Source organism: Perca fluviatilis, chromosome 15, assembly GCF_010015445.1.
Source record: "Perca fluviatilis chromosome 15, GENO_Pfluv_1.0, whole genome shotgun sequence".
NCBI lineage: Eukaryota > Metazoa > Chordata > Actinopteri > Perciformes > Percidae > Perca > Perca fluviatilis.
In genome coordinates, this window is record NC_053126.1 from 28,858,672 (window position 1) to 28,884,535 (window position 25,864).

Genomic DNA, 25,864 nt, shown 5'->3' on the forward strand with positions numbered 1-25,864 from the left:
TACTACTCACATATATATATATATATATTTGTGTGTGTGTGTGTGTGTGTGTGTGTGTGTGTGTGTGATACTACATACTCCCGTACGCAAAATTACCATTGACATATATGAGAAAATTACGAATCCCACTATGGCCACGCCAAGACCCGCCCTACAAAGCAGCTTGATTGGTTGGGGTTAGGCATTTGACCTCGAGTGGAGGGGATTGGTCAGGGGATAGGACCTGTACACGTAAGCATGGACGCCTGGCCAATAGTAGTGTGTGAATGCTATTGAAGGGCGGGTCTTGGCGTTGCGATAGTGGGATTCGTAATATCGCCTCCCGTACAGCAGGGGGCGCCATAAAACCGTCTATGCATAAAATCAAAAGAAGAAGAAGAAGAAGAAGAAGAAGAAGAAGAAGAAGAAGAAGAAGAAGAAGGCGACAACAACAAGAACTTCTGTCGATGGTAATGTGCCGTTGCTATTATAATTATAATTATTATTACTAGGCTTCCATGTTTTGTGCGTTTCTCCCCCAGGTAATACCCTCCGAGCAGAACGGGCTAAACGCTAACGTTCTCTGAATACATTAATGTGCGTATGTCTTTTGTACATAATACATCCAGCGTTAGCAGCTAATGTTAGCATCTTGGCATCAATGCTGCCCAGCAGCATTAACACCGTATGTTGTTTTTCCGTTCAAACGCTAGCTAGATTAACCAGGTAAAGCAGAAGTAGAATGACTCGCCATGGAAAGAACTGCACGGCCGGAGCTGTGTACACGTACCACGAGAAGAAGAAAGACACGGGTGAGAAGAACCAGGACACACACACACACACACACACACACACACACACACACACACACACACACACACACACACACGTAGAGTAGACAGAAATCAGAACCCAAATGTTTCTCACTTCACTATTTCTGTCCAGTGTTTTGTGTTGTGCTTAGTGACACTCCAAATATGGGCTTGGCAGCCTTTAAACTCAAAAGCCTACATATTCGAGTCAAATTACTCTTAATATTTTGTGTAGTTTATATTATAATATAGAGTAAATGCATTGTGGGACAGCGATCCCTGTGTGATGTAAAGCCTGTGCTGTGTCTCTGCTCAGCGGCGTCTGGTTACGGCACACAGAGCATCCGACTGGGCAAAGACGCCATCAAAGACTTTGACTGCTGCTGCCTGTCCCTGCAGCCCTGTCGGGACCCTGTGGTGACGTATGTCTCTGTCCAACACACCACACACACACACACACACACACACACACACACACACACACACACACACAGTATAACCCCAATGTCTGACCACATATAGAAACGTGTTATAAACCAAACTGTTGCTGTCTTCAGTCCAGATGGATTCTTGTACGAAAAACAGGCCATCCTCGAATACATTTTGCACCAGAAGACAGAAACTGCCAAAAAAATGAAGGTAAGCCCCGGACTTGTGTCCACGCCGCAGCGTCTCAGAACTTGCGTCCGCGCTAGTGTTTTCGGGTTGTTTTTCTAGACAGCGCCCTCACTTGGTTTAAATGCAGCTTAATTCACAATGTGCTTGTTCTGTGTTCATATTTTCCCTGTTTCTGTCAGACAACAGAGGGAGTATAAAATAGTATTTCCGGGGCATGAGACTTGACATTTATCAGCCTGGATCGATACGTCTTTCACGTTCCTGAAATGCATGTCGATGTTGAGTAAAAGAATGTAATAAAACATTTTGTTTTTAGGTCACAACAGCTGTTCATGTTATTCTATACCGATGATGCTCTTCATTTTTTCACTTCTTTCCGTAAAATCTATAAGAATTTTAAGGAAATTCCTATATGCTTGTGCAGAATGGTGAGTCGTCGTGTGTGTTTTCTGCAGGCATACGAGAAGCAGAAGCAGGTGCAGAAGAGCAGCAGCCAGCTGGAGTCCAAGTCGTCGGAGAGAGAGCGGGTGGAGCTGTTTAAAACCAGGGAGAACAGCATCGTGTCCAAACCCATCAACCCCTTCACATCTGGTAGGGCTCCGCCAGCTGACACTGTGTCCACTCTGAGCGCCATGTAGTACCGCCAGCGCCGCGCTCTTGATTCCGTGCAGCTGAACTCGCGCTCGCCCCCCAGTGTACGACAGCAAGCATTACATTTGATCCCAGCCCTGCTAACTCCTGGGTAACTCTAAACATGCTGCGGGCCCTTCCAGGTGCAGCGCTCATGATATAGTAACACACTCAGAATGTCCTTTTTAGATTCTTTTTTTTTGGGTGGGGGGGGGGTGGATTTTCCGCCTTTAATTGATAGGACACCTAGGTGAGAAAGGGGTGAGAGAGACATGCAGGAAATCGTCACAGGTCGGACTCGAACCCTGGACCTCTGCGTCGAGGCACAAGCCTCTCAGTATATGTGCGCCTGCTCTACCCACTGATCCAACCCCGGCCACTCAATGTCCTCATTTTAAACTTCTCAGAAATGAAATAAATATAGATAAAATAGATCTGAAGTTATTTTACTGTACAGTTTTGGACAAAATGTCAAGCAAAAAATTAGATTAGATAGCCTTTATTGATCCCAAATTGGGGAAATGTCAGTGCTTCAGCGGCAAAATATCAGACACACGGCAAACCTACAGAATATACAAGAAAGAACTAACAGGATAGAATGTATTCAAAAAATACAAAGTAAAGACAACGTATATACAAGATGTGACTAAAAATGTGCAACTACTTAAATCATATTTATAAGGATATAAGTAAAACCTATGTTTGTGCATGTTGCAGTTAGTGAAGTATTGTGATGTATTTGAGTCTTATCTAAGGCCCTGTTTACACAACAACGCTCGTGGGTGAAAACGACAAAATATTTGATCAGATGTGCCTGCGACGGCATTTTTGGGGCTTAAAAACGCCAAAAAAAAAGTGAAACCACCCTCCAGAGTGGAACTTTTTTTAAACGCTCCACCTTCGCGTTCCCGTCTAAAGGGTAAAAACGCAAAAGTCTGCTGATGATGTTTCAACACCAGCCTCTATTGTTGTTGTGGTGGCTGGCGACCCACCCCGTAATTTCGTTACATAAATCTAAATATAGAGTGATTACTCGCCCATGGCCACTCCGCCGTTGGGTATCCACAGCCTGCCTCTACTTGGTCCAGATGGCTTTCAGCTTTGATGATATCTGACTTTTACAGACGGCGTCTTTCTCGTGTGGATATGACGTCCCTCCAGGTACAGGATACTGCTGAATAAATTTCGGTCCATATGTCTGTTCATTTTGACTGGTTAGTACTCCCAGTCCACGCCTTGTTGTGGCTTTGTAATCTTAGGTTGTTTGGAGCAGTAACTCCACCTCCTCGTCTGTCCCGACAAAATTGTCAGCTTTTTGTTGTTCGCCTCGCCATGTTTTGGTTTGGCGCTACTAGGGAGAGAAGTAGAAGGAAGGTTCTACCCCCCCACCCCCCCAGAACGCTTGTCTAAACACGGAATAAAAAGGTGAGAACGCAATGCCAAGTTTTGCGCTTTCTTTTCAGATCGTTTCCGTCTAAACATAGCCTAACACTCAGTGATGTGAAGTGTTAGAAAGTTGTGTTGCCTGTGGTAGGAAAGATTTCTTGTAGCGGTCAGTTGGCTCAATTTATATGATAACATTCATCAGTACCATTTAAAAATGGCTGAAGCTTTTGACGGAGTCGTGCTGAGAAGCAGCCGGACTGTTACCATGACAGACGGTGACGGACTGGGATCAAAAAATGGCACTGGCATTTGCCGGCCATATTTTTGTCAACAACCCAACTTGGAAATAAGGAACTCTGCCTTCCGAGTGAATGTTTCCACGCATCAGTAGTGGCCCATAGGGGTCCATAGGGGCCAGCCCTTCTGGCATTTGCCCAAATTCCAGATGGCCAGTCCGTGACTGGTGACAGATCTGAAGTCAGTTTACCATCTCACTCCAACTTAAGGCCGGCCGGGCCACGGTGCAGACACAGAAGCACAAGTAGGGTTCAGTGAAAACACTTTGCTGCTGTTAGATCCGGCGCGCGTCATTTTTAAAGTACCGTGCACCATTGCATGTACACAGCAAGTATGTTGTCTACATCTTCTAGGATTTATCATCATTGTCATATATACAATAGGATTCAATTCACATTGAAATGTAGTTGTACTTGTCCCAATTTATGAATTGCTTTGAACGTCTCATGCTTCACTTCAGTCATAATTGGAACAATTATTAATGATAAGTTGAATGCATGTCAGTAAAGTGTGACGTTTGATCCCGCAGGGCTGAACAGAGGAGGTGATCAGGGCCGAGCAGACAGCAGCTCGGCGGGAGAGTCCTCTTCGTCCTCTTCATCCTTTTCGTCCTCTGCGTCCTCAGCATCCTCGTCCTCGTCCAGCCTCAGCCTGCCCAGCTTCTGGGTCCCCTGTCTGACTCCAGAGGCCAAGCCCACCCTGCTCAAGAAACCTGTGAGTGTATTCCCCCCCCACCCCACCCCTTATGCTGTCTGGCTACTGACTCATATGTTAATGTTTACAGTGCTCAGCATAAGTGAATACACCCATTCTAAAGTTGACTAAAAAGAGGAATAAAAAAAAAAAAAAAATCATCTTTTGGAAATTGGCCTTAATGCCTTGATTTAAAAAAGAGGAAAAATCCAACCTTTAAGGACACCAATTTTCTTTGTGAATGAATAATGTATCATGAATAAATAAATGTTCTTTCTTAAAATACAGGGGGCATAAGTAAGTACTAGGGCTGGGCCATATGGCCTAAAAATGAAATCCCTTTAAGATTTAGATTGATTATTTTTTTTTTTTTCTCCCCCTACTTAAAATCAATCTGCAGATGACAAAGAAATTGTTCAAAACAAGTTTTAACTTTATTTTGTTTTGACTCATACACACACACGCACACACACATACACGGGGCTACATATTCAACAATAACGGATGCGTGAGATAAAGCTGTTTGCACATATACAGGTAATTCACTTCTCGTTCCTCGCTAAAAGTTCAAATCATTTAAACGTTATTGCGCAACCTTGCCCCTATTTTCACCTGTTGCTGCGTAACGTACATTAACGTCCCATGGTCTCTTGAATGTAGCATACCTGTAGCAGGCTCCTTCGTAGTAACTAGCGGTAAAAACAGACGTCGAAGGGGAGCTCCGCGCTACAGAGCGGCCATCGCTAGTTGTTTAAGCCGCTACATACCTCCGTCACAGCTCGGTCGTATCAGCGGCGTTTAGTAGATGTGTTGAACCGCAACAGAGTTCCTCAACACCGCCTCTGGTGCCCCGCATGGCGCTCCTTCAGGTCAGCGGTAGCTGGTGGTTCAGTTAGCCGAGAATAGGTGACTCTCACCCGGGGACAGAGCACCGCGAGCTGCTGGTCAGAGATTACGGATAAGTAAGTAATGAAAGGACTAGTTCTTATATTATATTATATATGTATGTATCTGAGCCACGTTGAGTGGAACCTGCCGTTTAATCTTTATCCTATCCCATCTCAGAGAGAGAGATGTATGCAGAGATGTGTAGTAACGAAGTTCAACTACTTCAATACTGTACTTAAAGGTGCACTATGAGTTCCTGCGTGATGTCACTTCTGTTGACGTTCCAAGTACAAAAGAGAGCAAGCTCGCCCCTCCCCCCCCCATGTTTCCGTAAATGTCATGACTAACTAACTGTCACTAACCCCCACCCACCTCCCCCAACCATCTTGTCGGTGATTGGCTAGAGTAGTTTGTTGTATTTTGGTGAACAGCCTGTGCCCCTAGTGTTTGTTTGACGTTTACGACCCCTGTGTTGTCTCCCGAGACCGGGCTTTCTCACAGTGTGTTCGGGGCAGCTAGTGGATCGAGGAGAGATGCCTACCATTTGAGACAAAAAATGAAATTGCGCTGAAACCATGCAGGAACTCCTAGTGCACCTTTTTTAAGTACTAAAAAGTTGTATCTGTACTCGACTGGAGTATTATTTTTGTCTCCTACTTCCACTTTTACTTCAGTAAATATTTTCAATAAGTTTAATACTTTTACTCTGCTAACCTTTTTTTATTTATGCGCTGCAGAGTTACTCATTATAATTATAAAAATGTTAGGAATCATTCCACAGCCACATGATCACTGCCAGAGCGGTAGATGGCTCTGTCACCAGGTTTGATGAAGCTGGCTCATCAGTGAGCGAGTGAAGCGATAATATAATATAAGAAGACCGCACGTGCTCCCGTTCTGAGCCACAATACTTTTACTTTTACTTTCAGTACTTGAGTAGTACATTTTAAAATAAACTACTTGCAATCCTTAAGTACAAAACATGTTGAATACTTTAGTACTACCACTTAAGTATGGTGCTTAAAGAGCACTTCCACTTCTACTCAAGTCACTTTTTCTCAATTCTGGGTCTCTAGTACTTTATACATGTCTGTCTTAGAGACACCACTACTGTCCACACTCGGGACATCTCAACATCAGGCTGGATTTAGATTAGTTCTGACAGCAGAGCAGGGGAAAGCAATAGCTGTTGTCCAGCAGGTGTCTAGCTGTTCTCCAGCTGGTGTCCAGCAGGTGTCCAGCAGGTGTCTAGCTGTTCTCCAGCTGGTGTCCAGCTGGTGTCCAGCAGGTGTCCAGCAGGTGTCTAGCTGGTGTCCAGCAGGTGTCCAGCTGTTGTCCAGCAGGTGTCCAGCTGTTGTCCAGCCCCGTGCAGTCACGCTCTGTTTGTGTGCTCTGAGTTAGTTTTACATGTCACGCTGTTCTCTGCGTGTTTGTTTTGTGTGTCTCTCTGTCTTTCATGTCCACACTATTTCAGAGACAGGAGGCGGGCTGACCCTGCACCCAAGGACTGAAGCTGTCCCTGAGCAGTAAAGTACTGTTGTGTGTGTGCACAGCAAACTTTTTTTTGTAACCCCTGGCCTTGTGTGTGCTGCAGAGCAAGGTGGTGTTATGTCCCATGTCAGGACGAGCCATCAGGATGAACGAGCTTATCACCGTGCGCTTCACCCCGCTGGACCCCAGCCTGGACCGCGTGGCCCTGCTCACCCGCCAGGTCAGTTACCCCCCCACAGCATGTGTTAGCAGGGCAGTTTACCCAGCAGCCCCCAGCCATACTCTCTTTACCTTTTTATAAAACGACAGCAGGCTGCTACAGTATAACCATACAGACCGCTACGCACATCAGAATCTGCTCACTGTAACTCAACATTTCTCCGTTCTTGGCTAAGATGGACCACATAGCCCTGCAGAAATTAGCCAGCGGCTAGCAGCTTAATACGGACAAAACACCAGTGAATTTCAGCCTGCATGCTCGTTTTTTCAAGAAAGTAATTTTTTAATCCTAAAATGAAAAATTGAATACCTTCCCATCAACAAAATATTGGGAGTATTTGGGTCCAGCCCTACTGTAAGAAGGTGTGTGTGTGTGTGTGTGTGTGTGTGTGTGTGTGTGTGTGTGTGTGTGTGTGTGTGTGTGTGTGTGTGTGTGTGTGTGTGTGTGTGTGTGTGTGTGTGTGTGTGTGTGTGTGTGTGTGTGTGTGTGTGTGTGTGATGTGGACACGTGTGGCAGCTGACAGATGTGTCTCGTCTCTTTAGGACAGGTACGTCTGTGCAGTAACCAGAGATGTCCTAGGAAACAGTGTCCCCTGCGCTGTCCTGCGGCCCTCGTGAGTTTCGATCCTGTCCGCCTCCACTTTGGCATCCAGATGTTCTCCCCAAGTGTTCTCTCAGAGGATAACCCTCTCTCGTCTGTGTTCAGGGGCGCCGTGGTGACGCAGGAGTGCGTGGACAGGTTGATCAAGAAGGACATGATGGATCCTGTGACTGGAGACAAGCTGTCCGACAGAGACATCATCCCCCTCCAGAGGGTATGTGTGAACTTCTATGTAGAGCTGGGGGTGGGCCAATCCCCTTTCTCCAGGGTTTTGAAGTCTGAGTTCTTCAAAAAAAGCCAGTCTTGTAGATTGGATTTAATCATCTCTGGGGTTAGGAGACTTAGGGGGCTTTCAGCTGGCGGTCTGAAAGCCCAGTCACATTAGCCATCTTTTAGGGCTGCTGCTTTCTGTCCTTCGGTGCTGAATGCAGGGCCAGGCTGTGCTAGTGTCTCTACTCTCCAAAGTGTCCTCAGTGGTGCTGATGCTGTGTTCCTGTGTTCTGACAGGGGGGGACCGGCTTCGCTGCCTCAGGGATTGACCTCAGTGCCAAAGAGGCTCGTCCGGTCATGCAAGTGTGAGGCGAAGGCCCGCGGCGTGCACAGCGGCGCGTCGGGCTGGTTCCGTGGACAGCCTAGCTCGCTGACTGCTTCTCCCAGCACGTTCACAACCTTCACCTGTTTTGTCGTCCGCTGAAATGTCTTTCATGTTCCTGTAGCTAATTGGCATTTCTTCCATCATAGACCACACGTAATATTTAAGTGTCTATATAAGACGAGACGAGGCAGAGGACTCTACATAAGAGTAGAATCAAATGAATTGATCTGTCAATCATTAATTCTTTGAAATGTGCTGCAAAATGTATTCAAATTCAGAGCCATGGGATTAGTTTGATAGAATGTTCCACCCTGATGACGAGATACTGTAAATGTTTCGTAGCTTTTATATTTGATGCTCAGGGCCAGGCATTGGTTCCTATTAAACTGCATATAAGTTTAAGTCGTGTTTGCGTGTTGATATATTTTTGACACTTTTAAATCTGTCTACACCTGCGTGACATTGTGCATTCGACACTATGATGTCACATTATTTTGACCAAAATGTTAGGTAGACATGATGTCAGCTGTTGTTAAGATCACTCTAAGGGAGTTTCAAGTCATTACCATTAAACGTTAATCATATGGAACTCATAACTGGCTGTTTTTTATTGGAAGTAGTTTCAGAGAGTGGAAGTCTGGGGGGGTGGGGGTGGTATTTGCAGATCACGATGACAGGTGTTCGTGGTGCGCTGTGGGACATTCCTCACAGTTCGTCGTGCTCGTCGACGCTCATGCCACCGTAGTCGGTGATGGTGCTGGACATGATGGAGTCGATGTTGTGGAGCAGCTCCGAGAGAGTCAGCCGGCCGTCCTGCCGAGTGGAGCAGAGCATAAATCAATACTCAGGGCTGGAACCCCACATGGCAACATAGGGGGACACAGCCCCAAGAGACAGAGGGAAGATCAGGACTAGGCATAAACATGGTGGGTGTATATATTTATATAATAGTGTGTGTGTGTGCGCGCGTACGTGCGTGCGTACTTACGTGGAGGGTCCATGTGCTCCTGACAGAACTGAAAGAGCAGCTTCTTCACTCAGACTGGAGGTTACAAAAAAACCACCACCTCCAGTCTGAGTGATGAACACTACAGCCAAATAACTAAAGATGTAATAAATGATATGAAGTATGTGAACACTCAGTGAACAGTCAAGAACCAAGTTCTCAGGAGAGAGAGCCTGTTCTGCTGTTTGTCTGAGCGGTTTTTACAAAAGCAAAGAAATTAGTTCTGTCAATTTAGTTTTGCTCCCAAATTACAGTTTTATGAGCTACATCACTAGACTCAGTACTTCACAACATGCATAGTACTATTTGCAATGCACACACAAATCGTGTATATGGCTGAAGAATTGTATATAATGCATACATCATTTGTCATTTTGTTTAAAAAAAAGCTTTTTGATGGGCCCCCCCCTCTTTTTTGTCTGTTTATATTATTTTTTTTTTTTTTTTTTTTTTTTTTTTTTTTTTTTTTTTTTTTTTTTTTTTTTTTTTTTTTTTTTTTTTTTTTTTTTTTTTTTTTTTTTTTTTTTTTTTTTTTTTTTTTTTTTTTTTTTTTTTTTTTTTTTTTTTTTTTTTTTTTTTTTTTTTTTTTTTTTTTTTTTTTTTTTTTTTTTTTTTTTTTTTTTTTTTTTTTTTTTTTTTTTTTTTCTGTGTGGGTTAGTAATCTCTGTGGGTTAGTAATCTCTGTGAGTTAGTAAGTAATATCTGTGGGTTAGTAAGTAATATATGTGGGTTAGTAATCTGTGTGGGTTAGTAATCTGTGTGGGTTAGTAAGTAATATCTGTGGGTTAGTAAGTAATCTGTGTGGGTTAGTAATCTGTGTGGGTTAGTAATCTGTGTGGGTTAGTAATATCTGTGGGTTAGTAAGTAATATCTGTGGGTTAGTAATCTGTGTGGGTTAGTAATGTGTGGGTTAGTAATCTGTGTGGGTTAGTAAGTAATATCTGTGGGTTAGTAATCTGTGTGGGTTAGTAATCTGTGTGGGTTAGTAATCTGTGTGGGTTAGTAATCTGTGTGGGTTAGTAATCTGTGTGGGTTAGTGCTTTGGACTGCATTGTGAAACATTAAAGTGTTTGCGGTTGTGTGAACCGCAGTTGTTTGGTTTAGTTAAGCATTTAGCATTTTAGGGAACTTTATCTTCTTTTAGGAGCTTTCAGTTGTTTGTTTTGCTTTCCCTGGGTTCCCCCCCCGGGTTCATTTAATTGTTTGTCCTCCGCTCCGAGACAAAATGGACACATAACAATTTTGGGGACTCCACCGAGATCTTTTGGGAAATCAGGATTGGTAAATTTGTTTTTCAAGTTTAAAATATATTGTGATTGCATTTTTTTTACTGTCTTATACAGTGTTAAGTGTTACCGTTTGATATTGCCCAGTGTGTTGCCTTCACTGCTTCCTCAGTCCAGACCGGGTAGTGTCCAGCTGGCCTTTATCAGCTTTTCCTTCGGCCATTCATTTCTTATTTTGGGGTTTGGGCCGGTGATGTGTTGTCTGTAAACTGGCCCGAGCCCGGCACGGCTTTAGAAGATGAGTAGGAAGCAGTGTTGGGGCGAGGCTGGATTTCTGTCTGGGCTTAATATCGAACATTTACGTTAATTAATATCGAAGAGCCCCTATTATGCTTTTTTTTTTATTTTTTCCCTTCTTTTAGTGTTCTATAGTTTTTGGTGTGTATGGAATAGATGTATAAAGTACAAAAAACACATTTCACTCCAAACTGAGCTCTCTCTCCCACAGACAGCACTTTTTCTCAACTGCCTGAAACGGCTCGCCCACATTCCTGTTTGAAATTCTTCCAATAGTGATGTCACGGATTGAGAAAGCCAGCCCAGTTTTTCATATGCGCTGCCCATAGGTGTTGCCTGAGCAAGCGCAGCCCGCCCAGTGGCTTGTTTCAATTTGGTTGACCAGTCACAACAGAGTGGGCCAGCTGACCAATCGGAGCAGACTGGGCTTTTCAGGAAGGCGGGGCCAAGAGCTCAGACAGAGTGTACACATGTTCCACCATAACAAGATCCTTCCCGAGGCTATTTTGCAGAGGCACCGTTGCTCCGTCTGGCGCTTGGCCCCGCCCAAGACAATAGTGATTGGTTTGAAGAAATGCCAATAAACCAGAGCACGTTTTTCTCCCATCCCTAAATGCTGTGTGGACTAGCCAGACCCTCCTATGCAGCGCTGTGGAGGAGGAAGGTCTGGCAAAGCAAGACTATACTTACTATAATGTCTCATGGATTTGAAATGACAACTTGCAAACAGAAAATATGCATTAGAACAATGTGTTGATATATATATATATATATATATCTATATATATATATCTATATATATATATATATAGATATATATAGATATGTATAAATATATATAGATATATATATATATATAGATATATATATATCTGTATATATATATGTATACATGTGTGTATATATATATGTATATATATATGTGTATATATATGTATATGTGTGTATATATGTATATATATATGTGATATATATATGTATATGTGTGTGTATATATATATATATATATATATACATATATATATATATATATATGTGTATATATATATATGTATATGTGTGTATATATATATATATATATATATACACATATATATATATGTGTATGTGTGTGTGTGTGTGTATATATATATATATATATATATATATCTCAACCCATTTAGGGCCAATAACTGCTGTTGGGTCAATGTTGCCTCCACGTTTCCATCCAGTACGGTGCACTACAGACCCAGAACCCCACGGCAGTCCTGGACCTGGACCAACAGTTTCTGTACCCAGTTAGGTTATGGTAATTTGTCAAACACAACTTTAGGAAGAAGCACCAGAGTGAGAACAACATCAGCTGAAGTAATGGAGGAGCTGTATGGAGACTCCCTGCCAAATCTCAAAGGTGGAGGGTGGGGGTGTGGCCTTGACCAACTGCCACTTTGCTCGTTTGAAAGCCATGATGTCTCTCTCTCTTTCTCTCATGGGCGGGCCAAATTCTCTGGGCGGGCAAAGCAGAGAAAGGGGAGGTAACCTTTCCCCTTATGACATCATAAAGGGAAGATTCCAGATCGGCCCATCTGAGCTTTCATTTTCTCAAAGGCAGAGCAGGATACCCAGGGCTCGGTTTACACCTATCACCATTTCTAGCCACTGGGGGACCATAGGCAGGCTGGGGGTGCTCATATTAATGTTAAAAAAAACCTTATAAAGTGAAATTTTCATGCCATGGGACCTTTAAAGGAACACGCCGACTTATTGGGAGTTTAGCTTATTCACCGTAACCCCCAGAGTAAGACAAGTCCATACATACCCTTCTCCTCTCCGTGCGTGTTGTAACGCTGTCTGACGGCTCCAGCATTAGCTTAGCCCAGCACAGATCCTGCAGGTAACTGGTTCCAACTAGCCTACTGCTCCCAATTGTGACAAAAGTGACAAAATAACGCCAACATGTTCCTATTTACATGTTGTGATTTGTCAGAGTCACGAGCGTGTACAAAAACAAGTACGCATGAGGACACAGCCGTCTTCTAACCGTAAACAAACCCGGGAACTATATTCTCAGACAGGCTTGCTGCGAGCATATCACTCCGCCCAAGTACTATATTCTTCCGCCTGAGAATATAGTTCCCGGTTTGTTTACGGTTAAAACGGCGGTGTAATCATGTTACGTTATTTTTTTAAACACTCAAATCCTTATACTAACATGTAAATAGGAACATGTTAGCGTTATTATAGCTCCACTTTCGGCAGTAGGATTACTGGAACCATTCACTGCCTGTTCTGTGATGGGCTGATGCCGCTTGAGACGCGATCGAATATTAGTAGGGCGAAAGGAAAATGTATGGACTTATCTTTACTTGGGGATCTGGTGAATAACCTAAATTCACAATAAGTCGGTGTGTTCCTTTAAGAGTGTAACTGTTATTTATTGTTAAATTACTGTAATTGTGTGTTAGGTGACTTAGGTTTACTTATTATATATTTAAGTACTTTAAAACGTTAATATATTGTTAAATTTAAATAATTTTCAATTTAAAAAAAACTCTACAAAAGAGCCTTTGTTTGCGGTCATTCAGTTTTTCAAGAATCCATTTCGGAATCGTTTTAAAAGTACCGGTTCGGCATCGGAATCGTACAAAATCCAAACGTTACCCAACCCTAATGTTAATAGCCCTGCCTCTGCTTTAGCAGATGTAACACCTTCAAACCAAATGTAATATCTTAGAAACAGAACAGCCCCCCCCCCCTCCGGTGCATGTAGAGAGAGATACACAGACTTCATTTCATGGATTAGAACTACAAAAACATAACTGCGTTTATAGAAAAAAAAAACAAGACTTTAATAGTCAAAGCCCATCAATTCAGTGACACAGCCCTTTGCCCCCCAAATCCCGTTGTGCATCGTTTGCTGCCCTTTACTTTGGAAGAACAAATGCATCGGCGTGTGTCGAGAGCATGTTGACCTCTCAGAGAAAAAGCTTTTCTTTCAGCTGGACGCCAGTGCACGTTGGACATTAGTTTGTCATTTCGGAGATACGTAGTTTTCACTGGGCTATATAACAGCTATATGTCATCTGTGAGGATATGCATCTCAGTATGAAAAAAATCAAAAAAAATCACATGGACATGTAAATAAAACATAGAAAGAAGTGTGTGTGTGTGCGTGACCGTCAGTGTCCTCTGTATTCACATACACAGTATGTGAGCGCGAGTGTGTGTGTGTGTGTGTGTGTAATCCAGAGTGAGAACCTTACTTCACTGAACCCACCACCACCATAACCCCCGGTAACCATATTCTCCATAGCTGATGTGATCAGAGTTCATCGTGTCTCCGGGTTAGGTCTTCGCCGTAATTGGTGGCCTGGCTGCCCACAAACATGTTCCAGTTGGCCAGAATCTCCTGCTTGGTGATTTTCTGGTCCTGTGGTTTGATCGGGACATCCCATTGGTTGATTGGTTTGTGATTGGAAGACAGAGAAGGAGGAATCGTGAGGTGATGACAAACAGGAGGAGAGAAAGCAAGACACACACACACACACAGAAGAATTAACCCAGAATTACACATTAATTATCTGTCTGCTAATATTCCTGATAGCCTGTCTGTCTGTCTGCCTGCCTGCCTGTCTGTCATTAGTCCGGTGATGGCTGAGCGTTACTGCGCAGCCTCCAACTGAGCTTGACGACGTAGATTCCCAATCTTACAGAGACGGAGAGAGCGTGATGCGATGCTTTTCATGGACTCTCTATGGGCTCCTCCCTTGACTTACTTACTTCTCCTGTACTATACGGTCATTTCTCTACTGTGCGACAGAAAGTCGCGTGGTTATGACACAATCGTGATCCTATTTTTACAGCTGCTACGGGGCCATAACGTGAGATACAAGGTAATGGAGCCTTTTATACATTGTCGTGTTTCTTTAGAAATAAACAACGGACAAATAGAGTCTTCAGATGTAAAGTTATTCGCTGTCAAAATGAATGGGAGTCAATGGGATGCTAGCGGAAAGTGATGGCTTGTTAGCCTCAGAGTCTCCCCATAGGAGGTACTCTTTCCGGATGCTCGCTTACCTTGGTCAAACGGGAAGAAGAACAGCGCACGTATCAGACTTTGAATGCACACACAGTCAGAGCTGCAGCTTCACCGATTATTGTCATCACGGATTAATGTGTGGATTATTTCATGGATGAGTGGATCGGTTGTTTGGTCTCTAACAAGTCAGAAAATGGTGAAACTCAAAGATATTGAGTTTACTGTCACAGAGGAGTGAAGAAACTAGAAAAATATTCACATTTAACAAGTCTGACTGTTTTTTTTTAGTTTTTTTTTAAATGACTGAAACTGATTAGCGAAACAGTTGACAACTAATCGATTCATATTCGCAGCTCTACGTAACAAGTGTTAGTAGGATGCTTTGGCTCGGCGTATGGGATTTGTTGACCTAATCAGAAAAATAAAGAATATAACCAGCCCCATCCTTTAAGTTTATATACTTCAATGTATTTACTACCTTCTCTCTCTCTCTCTCTCTCTCTCTCTCTCTCTCTCTCTCTCTCACTACGAAACTATTTTTTTTCCCCCCCGGCACCCGTGTTAGATGTTGGAGCATCTCCGAATGCACCATCGAGGAGAGTTTTCACAAAACTCCCTGTTTACACCTGCACTGTCACATACTAACAATGGTACATGGTTAACCCTCCTGTTGTCCTCGGGTTAAATTTGACCCGTTTTTAAAAGTTTCTACATCAGAAATTTGGGATTCTTTCATCCAAATTGTAAAAAAATGACATGGATGGTTCCATACAACACTCCTTGCAAGTTAAACGAAGAACTACTTTACTACTTCACTACTTTATTGAATTTTGTGTGTCGTCCCCTCAAAAGAAAAAATGGTTAATGGTTTCAAAACAGTATCCTGAAACTAAACTTTGACAAACAATTGAAATAATTTCATATTAATGAGGTTTCTTGACCATGAATTCGAGAGAAAAAAAAGAGTGTAAAACTAGTGGTAATACATCAGTGTGAGTGGTGTGTACAGTATACTGATGGTAGTGTAAAAAAAAAAAAAACCTGAAGAAAATGTTGACAAAAAAGTGTTCAGTTTCAGTTTTGACCCAGGAGGATAACACAAGGGTGAATAAATAAAGTGGACTGAATGTCCTGGCAGTCCCAGTTCACTGCCTGGAGCCCAGTAGAAGTGTGCTTCGGTGTGTGTGTGTGTGTGTGTGTGTGTGTGAGAGTCCCAGGCAGGTCTACCTTGTTGGTGTCTGTCTCGTGGATCAAGTGTTTGGCTTCGTTGTCAGCATGGTCCACCTCTCCAGGCAGAACCCAGTTGGCCACCTCGGCTGCATCCAGGTAACCGTCCTGTACGACACAGGAACACAGTGGAAGAACAGACTGCACAGACACAACCCTACCCTAACCCTACCCCACACACACACACACACACACACACACAAAATGGGAATCTAACACGGGTACACAGTGGAAGAACAGACTGCACAGACACAACCCTACCCTAACCCTACACACACACACACACACACACACCCACCCAACATGGGAAGCTAACACAGGTACACAGTGGAAGAACAGACAGCACAACCCTACCCTAACCCTAACCCTAAAGTTCTGGAAATGAACCGTGGTGGTTCCGGGCGAGCTTTTACCTTGTTGGTATCTCTGAACTCGGAGAAATGTTTCCTCTCTGTGTGGACCCAGTCAGGCTCGCTCTCTCCATCCTCGGGGGTGAACATGTCGCCTGTGGAGCAGCAGCGGGACACACATCGTAGGACACATTATAGGAAATATTATAGGACACATAATAGGACACACATCATAGGACACATTATAGGAAATATTATAGGACACATAATAGGACACACATCATAGGACACATTATAGGAAATATTATAGGACACATAATAGGACACACATCATAGGACACATTATAGGAAATATTATAGGACACATAATAGGACACACATCATAGGACACATTATAGGAAATATTATAGGACATACATCACAGGACACATTATAGGAAATATTATAGGACACAGCATAGGAAACATAATAGGAAATATTATAGGACACAGCATAGGACACATTATAGGAAATATTATAGGACACATTATAGCACACAGCATGGACACATAATAGGACACACATTATAGGACATATTTTAGGAAACATCATAGAACACATTATAGGACACACATTATAGGACACATAGGACATATTTTAGGACACATTATAGGACATATTTTAGGACACATCATAGGACACATCATAGGACACATTATAGGACACATTATAGGACACACCATAGGACATATGACAGATTATAGGACATATAGAACAGATTATAGAGCATATAGGACAGATTATAGGACATAGAACAGATTATAGGACATATAGGACAGATTATAGGACATATAGAACAGATTATAGAACATAGAACAGATTATAGAACATATAGGACATATAGTACAGATTATAGGACATATAGAACAGATTATAGAACATATAGGACAGATTATAGGACACATAGAACAGATTATAGAACATATAGGACAGATTATAGGACATAGAACAGATTATAGAACATATAGGACATATAGGACAGATTATAGGACATATTATAGGACATACATCACAGGACACATTATAGGAAATATTATAGGACACAGCATAGGAAACATAATAGGAAATATTATAGGACACAGCATAGGACACATTATAGGAAATATTATAGGACACATTATAGCACACAGCATGGACACATAATAGGACACACATTATAGGACATATTTTAGGAAACATCATAGAACACATTATAGGACACATAGGACATATTTTAGGACACATTATAGGACATATTTTAGGACACATCATAGGACACATCATAGGACACATCATAGGACACATTATAGGACACATTATAGGACACACCATAGGACATATGACAGATTATAGGACATATAGAACAGATTATAGAGCATATAGGACAGATTATAGGACATAGAACAGATTATAGGACATATAGGACAGATTATAGGACATATAGAACAGATTATAGAACATAGAACAGATTATAGAACATATAGGGCATATAGTACAGATTATAGGACATATAGAACAGATTATAGAACATATAGGACAGATTATAGGACACATAGAACAGATTATAGAACATATAGGACAGATTATAGGACATAGAACAGATTATAGAACATATAGGACATATAGGACAGATTATAGGACATATAGAACAGATTATAGAACATATAGGACATATAGGACAGATTATAGGACATATAGGACAGATTATAGGACATATAGAACAGATTATAGAACATATAGGACAGATTATAGGACATATAGAACAGATTATAGAACATATAGGACATATAGGACAGATTATAGGACATACAGGACATATAGGACAGATTATAGGACATATAGAACAGATTATAGAACATATAGGACAGATTATAGGACAGATTACAAAACAGATTATAGAACATATAGGACATATAGGACAGATTATAGGACATATAGAACAGATTATAGAACATATAGGACAGATTATAGGACAGATTACAAAACAGATGGCTCCCAGGTTAGGAATGAAGGGGGATGTTGGTCGGAGAGGAAACCTACCGATGTATTCATCTATGTTGATCTTGCCATCGCCGTTCTTATCGATGTCTTCCACAGTTTCCTAAAGGACAAGATTTAGATTTAGTTCTCAGTTCATGTAGTGATCCAGTCCTTTATTTCCAAGGTATCTGAGCATTAAGACTATATCACTGCTATATCAACAGTATGATAGCTGTCAGGCTAGGAGCTACACCATGTGCTGAGTTTGAACCCAAAGGTGAAAACCAAGCCACACAGCTCCCCCCAGGGGTAAGAACCCTGATGAAATGGTAGAGAGCGGAGTCTACCTGTACCACCACGTCTCTCATGTAGTCATACTCCTCCGGGTGAAGGAAGGCAGTGAACTCCTCGCGCGTGGCGATCCTGTCGCCGTCTCGGTCCGCCGTCCTGAAGCGTCTCTCGTCCCGCGTCAGCATGGACTTATAGGTCGCCTTGTCGTCGACGTCATCGAACTCTTCGCCTGAAAACAAAGCTTCGGGTTTTCATTTCGGTGCTCCACACCGACAGTGTTTCCTGAAGTATTTCTGTCGAAACAGATACACATCTATCTTTATCTCAGAATAATGGAAGATTCAGTGAGCACATTCCGTCTGCTGTGAAGATCGTGCACTAGTGTTTAAGGGCTTCAGAACAGCTGATAAACGGACCTTAAAGGTCCCATGACATGAAAATGTCAATTTATGAGGTTCTTTAACATTAATATGCGTTCCCCCAGCCTGCCTATGGTCCCCCAGTGGCTAGAAATGGTGATAGGTGTAAACCGAGCCCTGGGTATCCTGCTCTGCCTTTGAGAAAATGAAAGCTCAGATGGGCCGATCTGGAATCTTCCCTTTATGACGTCATAAGGGGAAAGGTTACCTCCCCTTTCTCTGCTTTGCCCGCCCAGAGAATTTGGCCCACCCATGAGAGAGAGAGAGAGAGAGACATCATGGCTTTCAAACGAGCAAAGTGGCAGTTGGTCAAGGCCACACCCCCACCCTCCACCTTGCCCCCCCCTCTCTCCTCCTCAATAGCATTTAAAGCTACAGACACAGAAATGGCACATCCTAAGGAAAGCTAATCGTGGGACTGGCTCTAGTGGCTGTAATTCTGCACCAAGGCTGAATTTCGGGAAAGAGACTTCAGATACAGTATTAGGGGACCACTAAGGTCTATATAAAAGAGACTTCAGATACAGTATTAGGGGACCACTAAGGCCTATATAAAAGAGACTTCAAATACAGTATTAGGCGACCACTAAGGCCTATATAAAAGAGACTTCAGATACAGTATTAGGGGACCACTAAGGCCTATATAAAAGAGACTTCAGATACAGTATTAGGGGACCACTAAGGTTTATATAAAAGAGACTTCAGATACAGTATTAGGGGACCACTAAGGTTTATATAAAAGAGACTTCAGATACAGTATTAGGGGACCACTAAGGTTTATATAAAAGAGACTTCAGATACAGTATTAGGGGACCACTAAGGTTTATAAAAAAGAGACTTCAGATACAGTATTAGGGGACCACTAAGGTCTATATAAAAGAGACTTCAGATACAGTATTAAGGGGACCACTAAGGTTTATATAAAAGAGACTTCAGATACAGTATTATGGGGACCACTAAGGTCTATATAAAAGAGACTTCAGATACAGTATTAGGCGACCACTAAGGCCTATATAAAAGAGACTTCAAATACAGTATTAGGCGACCACTAAGGCCTATATAAAAGAGACTTCAGATACAGTATTAGGCGACCACTAAGGCCTATATAAAAGAGACTTCAGATACAGTATTAGGGGACCACTAAGGTTTATATAAAAGAGACTTCAGATACAGTATTAGGGGACCACTAAGGTTTATATAAAAGAGACTTCAGATACAGTATTAGGGGACCACTAAGGTTTATATAAAAGAGACTTCAGATACAGTATAGGGACCACTAAGGTATAAAAAACTAAGGTTTATATAAAAGAGATCAGATACAGTATTAGGGGACCACAGTTAAAAGACTTCAGATACAGTATTAGGGGACCACTAAGGCCTATATAAAAGAGACTTCAGATACAGTATTAGGGGACCACTAAGGTCTATATAAAAGAGACTTCAGATACAGTATTAGGGGACCACTAAGGTTTATATAAAAGAGACTTCAGATACAGTATTAGGGGACCACTAAGGTCTATATAATAGAGACTTCAGATACAGTATTAGGGGATCACTAAGGTCTATATAAAAGAGACTTCAGATACAGTATTAGGGGATCACTAAGGTTTATATAAAAGAGACTTCAGATACAGTATTAGGGGACCACTAAGGTCTATATAAAAGAGACTTCAGATACAGTATTAGGGTACCACTAAGGTTTATATAAAAGAGACTTCAGATACAGTATTAGGGGACCACTAAGGTCTATATAATAGAGACTTCAGATACAGTATTAGGGGATCACTAAGGTCTATATAAAAGAGACTTCAGATACAGTATTAGGGGATCACTAAGGTTTATATAAAAGAGACTTCAGATACAGTATTAGGGGACCACTAAGGTTTATATAAAAGAGACTTCAGATACAGTATTAGGGGACCACTAAGGTTTATATAAAAGATACTTCAGATACAGTATTAGGGGACCACTAAGGTCTATATAAAAGAGACTTCAGATACAGTATTAGGGGACCACTAAGGCCTATATAAAAGAGACTTCAGATACAGTATTAGGGGACCACTAAGGTCTATATAAAAGAAACTTCAGATACAGTATTAGGGGACCACTGAGGTCTATATAAAAGAGACTTCAGATACAGTATTAGGGGACCACTAAGGCCTATATAAAAGAGACTTCAGATACAGCATTAGGGCGACCACTAAGGCCTATATAAAAGAGACTTCAGATACAGTATTAGGGGACCACTAAGGCCTATATAAAAGAGACTTCAGATACAGTATTAGGGGACCACTAAGGTCTATATAAAAAGAGACTTCAGATACAGTATTAGGGGACCACTAAGGTTTATATAAAAGAGACTTCAGATACAGTATTAGGGGACCACTAAGGTCTATATAATAGAGACTTCAGATACAGTATTAGGGGATCACTAAGGTCTATATAAAAGAGACTTCAGATACAGTATTAGGGGACCACTAAGGTTTATATAAAAGAGACTTCAGATACAGTATTAGGGGACCACTAAGGTCTATATAAAAGAGACTTCAGATACAGTATTAGGGGACCACTAAGGCCTATATAAAAGAGACTTCAGATACAGTATTAGGGGACCACTAAGGCCTATATAAAAGAGACTTCAGATACAGTATTAGGGGACCACTAAGGTTTATATAAAAGAGACTTCAGATACAGTATTAGGGGACCACTAAGGCCTATATAAAAGAGACTTCAGATACAGTATTAGGGGACCACTAAGGCCTATATAAAAGAGACTTCAGATACAGTATTAGGGGACCACTAAGGTCTATATAAAAGAGACTTCAGATACAGTATTAGGGGACCACTAAGGTTTATATAAAAGAGACTTCAGATACAGTATTAGGGGACCACTAAGGTCTATATAATAGAGACTTCAGATACAGTACAGTTATGGGATCACTAAGGTCTATATAAAAGAGACTTCAGATACAGTATTAGGGGACCACTAAGGTTTATATAAAAGAGACTTCAGATACAGTATTAGGGGACCACTAAGGTCTATATAAAAGAGACTTCAGATACAGTATTAGGGGACCACTAAGGTTTATATAAAAGATACTTCAGATACAGTATTAGGGGACCACTAAGGTCTATATAAAAGAGACTTCAGATACAGTATTAGGGGACCACTAAGGCCTATATAAAAGAGACTTCAGATACAGTATTAGGGGACCACTAAGGTCTATATAAAAGAAACTTCAGATACAGTATTAGGGGACCACTGAGGTCTATATAAAAGAGACTTCAGATACAGTATTAGGGGACCACTAAGGCCTATATAAAAGAGACTTCAGATACAGTATTAGGGGACCACTGAGGCCTATATAAAAGCATCCATAGAGCACCATGTCATGGGACCTTTAAGATGACAGCTGAGTCTGACAGCTCATTCCTGATCTGAGGTAAATAATAATCTCAACTCAAGACACCAACGGGCCACTTCCATCTGCTGCATAAGGCTCCAGAAAAGCAAGTAAGTGCACCTTTTGAGATTGAGATTATTTTGTCAAACATTGTTACTCAAGTGCCGTCAGTGTGCATATATATTTGTCTGTGTGTAGCCTGCCTCCCCTATGTGTGTGTCTGTCCAGCACACGGCCTGTACCGAGGGACAGATGGACTGTGTACTGTAGAGGAGGGCTGTGGTAGAACCTTATTTGTCATTTACCTGCTATGGCTGGAGTTGCTCGTTACTTTGGATATTCAGCCTTCTAGAACACTAGCTGAGTAGAGCAGGGTCCATGTTGTCTGCTCAATAATTAGTAAGGTTTAGAATTAAAAAAAAATAGGGAAGTGGTAAAGGAAGAAGGGAAGAAGGGAGAAGGAAGAGTTGGAGAGTCAGGACGGAGGCTGATTACCCAGATAGTAGCCGTAGGTGGTGTTTTTGTACTCGTCCCAGGCTATCTTCCCGTCCTGGTCTTTGTCGTAGTCCTTCCAGTGTTTGTCCACGTTCTCCTGGATGTACCGCCGCTGCCGGTGTCTGATCCACGAGTGCAGCTCTGCGTGGCTGACGTAGCCGTCCCGGTCCTTGTCGATGAGCTCAACGATCTTCCTGTGTGGACACATGGAGAACTGAAATCATCTGTAATGACAGTAGTGGCCAGTGGGACAGACAGAGGAGAGTAGAGAACAGCAGGGACAGACAGAGGACAGTAGTGGCCAGTGGGACAGACAGAGGAGAGTAGAGGACAGCAGGGACAGACAGAGGACAGTAGTGGCCAGTGGGATAGACAGAGGAGAGTAGAGGACAGCAGGGACAGACAGAGGACAGTATTGGCCAGTGGGATAGACAGAGGAGAGTAGAGGACAGCAAGGAAAGACAGAGGACAGTAGTGGCCAGTGGGATAGACAGAGGAGAGTAGAGGACAGTGGGACAGACAGAGGACAGTAGTGGCCAGTAGAGGACAGCAGGGACAGACAGAGGACAGTAGTGGCCAGTGGGACAAACAGAGAAGAGTAGAGGACAGCAGGGACAGACAGAGGACAGTAGTGGCCAGTGGGACAGACAGAGGAGAGTAGAGGACAGCAGGGACAGACAGAGGACAGTAGTGGCCAGTGGGACAGAGGAGAGTAGAGGACAGCAGGAACAGACAGAGGACAGTATTGGCCAGTGGGACAGAGAAGAGTAGAGGACAGCAGGGACAGACAGAGGACAGTAGTGGCCAGTGGGACAGACAGAGGAGAGTAGAGGACAGCAGGGACAGACAGAGGACAGTGGGACAGACCGAGGAGAGTGGAACCTACGCTAGCTTGTCCTTGCTCTCGTCGGGGGTCAGCTGGTCGAAGGTCTTGGCCTCCTCCTTCCCGAGGAAGGCCTCGTGGTCGTACTGGAAGCCGTGAGCGTCGTCATGGGGACGCTCGCTCAGATCACCATGGTGATGGACACGCTTCTCCTGGGCGGGGACAGCCAAGGCAGCCGCAACCAGGACGCACAGGGACACTATGGACTTCAGCAGCATGGTGGACTGTGTGTGTGTGTGTGTGTGTGTGTGTGTGTGTGTGTGTGTGTGTGTGTGTGTGTGTGTGTGTGTGTGTGTGTGTGTGTGTGTGTGTGAGAGACAATGACAGCAGTCAGTTTTAATTACTGGCCACCAATGTGAACATTATTCTTTTGATCCCAAAAAACATACGAGCAGCATAAGAACAAATAAACAAAATGCTTCAAGCATAAAAGATGATGATGTAAAAATAAATAAATTAAATATCATGCATCTACGGTGCTGACAGAGCACAGCCCCCTCCTCCCCCCCACAGGTCAGTCTGACAGTCTCTGTTACTCAAGACTAGTCCTACCCATCAGTCTCTAGGTGCTCACTGGGCACCATTCCATTTAGACCATGCCATCAGCATACTAAACTAATATAACCCTGCTCTTTAATCACAATGTATAAACTAATATAAGCTCTTTAATCATAATGTATAAACTAATATAAGCTAATTAAACTTTTAATCATAAAATACAAGCTCTTTAATCATACAATATATACAACTATAAAGCTCTTTAATCATAATGTATAAAACTTATGTCTTTCATAATGCCTATACCTAAGTATAATATAAGCTCTTTAATCATAATGTATAAACAAATATAAGCTCTTTAATCATAATGTTATAAACTAATATAAACGCCCTTTAATCATAATGTATAAACTAATATAACCCTGTTTCCTTTAATCATAATGTATAAACTAATATAACCCTGCTCTTTAATCATAATGTATAAACTAATATAAGCTCTTTTTATTCATAATGTATAAACTAATATAAGCTCTTTAATCATAATGTATAAACTAATATAAGCTCTTTAATCATAATGTATAAACTAATATAACCCTGCTCTTTAATCATAATGTATAAACTTATATAACCCTGCTCTTTAATCATAATGTATAAACTAATATAACCTCTTTAATCATAATGTATAAACTAATATAAGCTCTTTAATCATAATGTATAAACTAATATAAACTCTTTAATCATAATGTATAAACTAATATAACCCTTCTTTAGTCTCGGAGGTCGACCCAATCATTTTTTCTCCACCCAATACAGTGAGATACAACGGTGTAAGAGTGTGTCATCATAGGGTTAAACTGAGCTCAGATCCACACACACATATATATAGTATACATATATACTGATAGTATATATATCTATGAGATCCACAAACATCTTCTCCTATCAAATCGATAACTATTGATACAATCAATAGTCCATCCAGTGTTACATTGATGGCAGAGGGCAGGCATGGCATGGCATTAAAACACACACTGTCCCTCATGTTCAAACTACACCGTTAGCCAGGCTTTTTTCCCCTGACATATAGTATAATACTATATTAATATTATTACTATGATAGAAGTTGTCAGAGGAAAGAGACTAATGAACTCACCAGTTTCTCCTCCCTCCCTCGCCAGTGTGAGAACAGCAGAGCAGTCCGCGTTGGCACTCCGACCCTTTTTAAATAACTGGCTCGAGGAGGCGGGCCTTGTTGTTCAGCTGCCCAATGAGCGACGCCCTACAAGGGGCTTCTGACCAATCAAAAAGTACCATCAATTCTTATTGGCCGTCAACCGCCACGTTGTCACGCAAGAGCCGACAACTGCATGACTTTTTTTTCTTTCTTTTCTTTTCTTTTTATGGAGTTGCATGGAGAACTAAAATACAACCCAGGAACAACGTTAGGAGATACAGACCCTGATCATGATAAATTAGCTACTGTAGCCTACAGAAAATAGTTACAAATGCAAAACACACACACACACACACACACACACACACA

At 42.0% G+C, this 25,864-nt stretch overlaps 2 protein-coding genes across 7 annotated transcripts; one reads left to right on the forward strand and one right to left on the reverse strand.

The window, feature by feature from the left end:
• Nucleotides 1-331: 331 nt before the first annotated feature.
• Nucleotides 332-8,611, forward strand: LOC120575239 (nitric oxide synthase interacting protein). Of its 4 annotated transcripts, none has more exons than XM_039825939.1 (11): nucleotides 379-449; nucleotides 522-576; nucleotides 697-791; nucleotides 1,108-1,213; nucleotides 1,349-1,430; nucleotides 1,865-2,000; nucleotides 4,252-4,436; nucleotides 6,898-7,014; nucleotides 7,557-7,627; nucleotides 7,720-7,828; nucleotides 8,122-8,611. In XM_039825939.1, the coding sequence occupies exons 3-11, from the start codon at nucleotides 722-724 to the stop codon at nucleotides 8,191-8,193; spliced, it is 948 nt and encodes a 315-aa protein (XP_039681873.1). In that variant the 5' UTR covers nucleotides 379-449; nucleotides 522-576; nucleotides 697-721; the 3' UTR covers nucleotides 8,194-8,611. The 4 variants fall into 4 exon arrangements, with proteins under 4 accessions (XP_039681870.1, XP_039681871.1, XP_039681873.1 ...); XM_039825938.1 differs by having other exon boundaries at nucleotides 381-449; nucleotides 693-791; XM_039825936.1 differs by lacking the exon at nucleotides 522-576 and having other exon boundaries at nucleotides 332-449; nucleotides 693-791.
• Nucleotides 8,612-8,788: 177 nt separating this feature from the next.
• rcn3 (reticulocalbin 3, EF-hand calcium binding domain) lies at nucleotides 8,789-25,526 on the reverse strand. 3 transcript variants are annotated; one of them, XR_005641967.1, is made up of 9 exons: nucleotides 25,475-25,526; nucleotides 23,827-24,047; nucleotides 22,941-23,134; nucleotides 18,679-18,851; nucleotides 18,392-18,452; nucleotides 16,397-16,488; nucleotides 15,984-16,091; nucleotides 10,572-10,784; nucleotides 8,922-9,022 (listed from the first exon to the last, which is right to left on the reverse strand). XR_005641967.1 is itself a non-coding variant. In XM_039825934.1 (8 exons), exons 2-8 carry the CDS (start codon nucleotides 24,039-24,041, stop codon nucleotides 8,915-8,917), a joined length of 951 nt encoding a protein of 316 aa, XP_039681868.1. In that variant the 5' UTR covers nucleotides 24,042-24,047; nucleotides 25,475-25,526; the 3' UTR covers nucleotides 8,789-8,914. The 3 variants fall into 3 exon arrangements, 2 of the variants coding, with proteins under 2 accessions (XP_039681868.1, XP_039681869.1); XM_039825934.1 differs by lacking the exon at nucleotides 10,572-10,784 and having other exon boundaries at nucleotides 8,789-9,022; XM_039825935.1 differs by lacking the exons at nucleotides 8,922-9,022; nucleotides 10,572-10,784 and adding an exon at nucleotides 14,001-14,147.
• Between the last annotated feature and the right edge of the window lie 338 nt (nucleotides 25,527-25,864).